Here is a 4,373-nt window from a genome sequence, read left to right as displayed (position 1 = left end):
CTAAAAATTGATCACTGATCTTTTATAATAAAAAAATTTTGAATTCCATTAAATTTTAATATAAACTAAAAAGTTTAATTTTGTAAATTTCCACTCACGTTATCAGTTTGTCAACAAGTTTGAAGTTGAATTTGAAGAAGACTTGTGTGAAAATTGGGTTGGGCCTTTCTTCCAAGCAAAGTGGACCAAAAACGATAAGAAAGCTAACCAACTCAAGCCGACCCAATAAATATCTTGTTTAATTAAATTCTCATCAGCCCAAAACCAAAATTCTATATATTTTTTTTATCGCAGCTTTCCTCCTCCGCCGCCTCCTTCTTGCTCCAGTCCGGATCGACGCGTCCCCGACGTTTCCTTGTTGCTGCAGTTGGAATCAACCTGCTCATCCAAATCAATTTCACCACCCATATTCTTCCACATCGTTCTAAACCCAAAACCCAGATCGCTGTTGCTCATCCAAAACCCACACAGCCGCCGCCACCACCACGTTTTACAAATTCCTCTTGACTGGAGGTAAGCGAAAATTGCCCTCTTCATCTCCTCAAGTAAATTGGATTATCTATTAATTTCCCCCAATTTTTTTTGGTTTTAAATTTATATCGATTGCTAGGATTTTGGGTAATTTTCATATTATTTTGGGAGTTTGCCCACTTGAGGTAGAGCTTTTGTAGACAGATATTGGCTCTCTGGCCAAAGTTCTTGCCTTTCCAAAATGTTGAGGAGGTCATTGAAACTAAACTAATTGATTAAGTTTAAAAAAAAAAAAAGTATACTCTTTTAAACCATTATCTGATAATTTTGGCATTTGAATTTGAATTGGTATTGATTTTTTTTTCACAAATTTTGGAAAGACGAGATGAGATGGGCCGTAGTTTGGCACATTGCTGTGGTCTTGAATGATATTCTGTTTGGCATATTACTGTGATCAGAACCTGGTTGCTTTTCATCTGAATGTTATTATATCTTCAAGTCATATCTTACGCGATTAGTCATGTTTGTACTTAGTACACGGTATGAGTTAGTGAACATAATGGCAGGAAGAAGACTATGGTGATCCGTTTTAGATGGAACATGTTAATTTGCAGTCTTCTGTGAACATTATCTGTGTTTGCTGTGTTCTGTGAAGATTATTTGTGTTGCTGTTCTCTCTCTGCATATTTTGTTTGTATGAAAGTCCGTCCTTTTAGTCGTTGATATCTGCTTTTTTGGTTGTACATAGAACTCTTAACATAGAGTCAGTAAAATGCAGGTGCAAACTGAACGGACTAATCAATATGGGGAACTTATGGAAATGTATATAACTATAACTTAGAAATCTCCCCTTTGGATTGCACATATGCTCCTGATGTAGGTTGTACATAGAACTCTTAACGTAGAGTCAGTAAAATGCAGGTGCAAACTGAATGGACTAATCAATGTGGGAAACTTATGGAAATGTATATAACTGTAACTTAGAAATCTCCCCTTTGGATTGCACATATGCTCTTGATGTAAAGTAAATAAAATTAAAATTAAAATTAAAAGACTTATTTTACCATGTTGGTTTAGTTGTTCTGTTAATTTTTTAAATATTTAGATGAATGTATTGATTTGTGTTTTTATGGGATTTTTAGAAGTAAAATACATATTATTATGTGTATGGTGATATGATATATGTGTTTTTGAATGCAGTTAAGCCGCTGCTAGCTTTTGAGTATCGATTCATTATTATGTGCTGTTATCGGAACTGTCTCTTTTTTTTGGAAATGATTCGTAATTGCTGTAAACTACGAATTTAAAACCCGCAGCGAAGCACGGACACTTTCGCTCGTTTAACCTAAATTCAAAACCCAGTACACAAAACCAAAAGCCATTGGAAACTTGTTGAGCTCATCAAAGTAGTATCGTCTTCTTCAGATATGTCTCTTTCCTACTGGGACTACCTCAGCCTCCTCATCCTCCGTCCTCTTTTTGCCATCACAGTCGTCTTCTTGTTTATCTCAGTTGGTAATTACTGCTCCTCTGGATTTCCCAATTTTTCATTTCAACTTGTTCGGGAATTTTGATGGTAATTGAATGTGAATTGAGAATTTGGATCGGTGACAACTCTTGTACATGATCAAATTTTCAGGTTGGTGGCTGGCGTGGAAGCTGGTTTTGGTTCACGTTCCTCTGGTTCAAGAGATTTTCGGGTTGCGAAAAAAGCCGGTCCAGCCCAAACCCCCGACTCGTCGCTTTTCTAAAATTTACAACACCATTGAAGCCCACAATTCAGCTTCTAAATGGTAAAAAATTTATTTTACCTTTTGTTTTTATACCCTTCTTTTGGTTTTTTTTTTGTTTAATTTCTGATTCTGCAAGTCCAAAAATTGATGTCGGATAACTTTTGTGCTAGAAACATGAATGGTTGAGTATAATCTGTGTTGTGCGGCGGTTTAATCTGGTACTAGTCATATGTTGTTGCTAACTAATGCGTCATATGTTTTTTGGTTTGCTTGCATGCAAACCAAGAACATTTGGAAAAGATGGTTTTTGTAAAACACATATGTTGGGCAGCATTTTCTTTGATGAATTTGTCTACAAGGGATTGAAGTGTCAAAAGTCCAATTTCATAAATTCATCATACTTTTAAATCCAGTGTCATTGAATGCTTCTTGCAATAAATAGGGATATGTGACTCAAGAAATCTAATCAGGGGATCTGATCGTATTACAGACTCGGTAGTTTCCTGTGTGTTTGGAGGGCAATCGACTGCGAACACCAAAGTTTGTTTCTTTGATGCAACAAACAAATTGTCATTGGAAATTCAGGTACTTGAACGCCAGGAGATTACGTTGTGTATATATAGATTTTATTTGATCTCTTCGTTCTGTGATGCAAGAAGTTTGTGAATTACATGTAATTTTCCAGAAATCCAAGATGTATAGAGTTTGCTTGAATTTAATTTTAGTGCTGTCACACTAAATTATCAAGTAATTATCAATATTTCCTTCCAATATGGGATATCTTAAAAACTTTTGAAGCAAAGGAAGCCATCAATGTGGTATTTTACTTTTGTCCAAATCCAATAATTTCTTCAAGTCAAAAGGATGGCAAAATATTTGGGAGTTATAGACAAAAATAATATTGGCAAGTTAAATGTAATTACGTTTCATTCATAAATCGCTCAAAACAACATTACAAACTTCAAAATCCTAATTAAGTCGTCCACGGTGAAATGAAATGTGGAATTGCGATTGAGAATTCAGGGTTTGGGCCTTGGGGAACTAGGTAGGGATGGCAACGGTTTGATTTGGGGATGGAAATGCTATATCCATCCTCATAACCACTAAAATTAACTATATTCATACTCACAAATTAACCATCGGGTATTATCCATAACCATACCCACCGGATAATAGATTCTCCATCGGTTAACGATTATATCTATCTTTGTCAATACAAAAAATATATTCGCCCAATTGACGCATGATAATTTAGTAAATATTATTTTCGTCATTAAATATTAGATGTATAAAATGATTTAAAAAATGGATCTTGTGGAGCATAAAATTAAAGCTAAACATTGATAATGTTGGCTGATCTTTGATATCCCCCATCAGCACCATTGAATTTCATAGGTTTTGATTCATATCAAAATTTTTGAACTTTTGCACAAAATGCAACTCACATAATGCAATTTTTGTATTCTCAAGGTAATGAATTCGGTGAATAATGAATATATATAAAATACTTTAATATTATATATTATTCAGTTTAGATTCGGGTACGGATACGGATTGGGGACCCTATAACCATATCCAAATAATATTCACGGTTTTTCCCCATACCCAAAATATACCTGAATTTTCATACCCAAATCCAATCCATTCAGGCGGTTATCCACGGTTATCGAGTTTAACGGTTAGAATTGTCATCCCTAGAATTAGGGTTTACGCACATGGAATAGGGATTGGACAATAGGGGTTGGGGAACGGGAAGTGGGGGGACCTAGGGTCGGGACTTAAGCTCTTAAAAATTATAAGACTTGGCCAAAACATCTTTTTGGACCAAGTCATTTAAAAAAAAAAATTAAAAACTTGGGCAAAACGGCATTATTTTGGGCCAAGTATTTAAAAATATAAAATTCCTTCTTTTTCGCAGTTGTCTTCTCTGCGAAGATGCCAGTGCAGAGCTGGAACATATAGCCAAAGTCCAGAGGTGGAGCCTTCAGCTTCGAGGGTTCCTCGGGACATTTCAAGTAAGGATGACCACATAGGGGTCCAAGGACCGTCGAGGTACCATTATAGGTCTGGCACTGCCCACATTGACCGTTTCGTTTTTCATCTCCCCTCTTAACCACTATATAAAAAAGGCTTTGGGGAATGATAAAAACACGTCAAGAAAAATAATTC

At 35.6% G+C, this 4,373-nt stretch overlaps 1 protein-coding gene across 4 annotated transcripts; it reads left to right on the top strand.

Moving 5' to 3' along the window:
* The first annotated feature begins 270 nt into the window (after positions 1–270).
* On the top strand, positions 271–2,975 carry LOC126605937 (uncharacterized). Of its 4 annotated transcripts, none has more exons than XM_050273395.1 (4): positions 271–513; positions 1,672–1,986; positions 2,111–2,264; positions 2,675–2,975. In XM_050273395.1, the coding sequence occupies exons 2-4, from the start codon at positions 1,899–1,901 to the stop codon at positions 2,868–2,870; spliced, it is 438 nt and encodes a 145-aa protein (XP_050129352.1). In that variant the 5' UTR covers positions 271–513; positions 1,672–1,898; the 3' UTR covers positions 2,871–2,975. The 4 variants fall into 4 exon arrangements, with proteins under 4 accessions (XP_050129352.1, XP_050129350.1, XP_050129349.1 ...); XM_050273393.1 differs by having other exon boundaries at positions 272–513; positions 1,897–1,986; positions 2,647–2,975; XM_050273392.1 differs by having other exon boundaries at positions 277–513; positions 1,788–1,986; positions 2,647–2,975.
* Positions 2,976–4,373: the final 1,398 nt, after the last annotated feature.

Source organism: Malus sylvestris, chromosome 15 (assembly GCF_916048215.2).
Source record: "Malus sylvestris chromosome 15, drMalSylv7.2, whole genome shotgun sequence".
Taxonomy (NCBI): Eukaryota; Viridiplantae; Streptophyta; class Magnoliopsida; order Rosales; family Rosaceae; genus Malus; species Malus sylvestris.
The sequence above is the reverse complement of the archived record's forward strand: the minus strand, read 5'-3'. Positions and strand labels throughout refer to the sequence as shown.

Bases quoted from the DNA above. Each gene is read 5' to 3' on its own strand.
- LOC126605937 (XM_050273395.1), top strand. From the start codon at position 1,899: ATGTCTCTTTCCTACTGGGACTACCTCAGCCTCCTCATCCTCCGTCCT. The intron at 1,987-2,110 runs GTAATTACTGCT...TCAAATTTTCAG, and splicing joins CTTCTTGTTTATCTCAGTTG to GTTGGTGGCTGGCGTGGAAG. The intron at 2,265-2,674 runs GTAAAAAATTTA...AAATCTAATCAG, and splicing joins CACAATTCAGCTTCTAAATG to GGGATCTGATCGTATTACAG.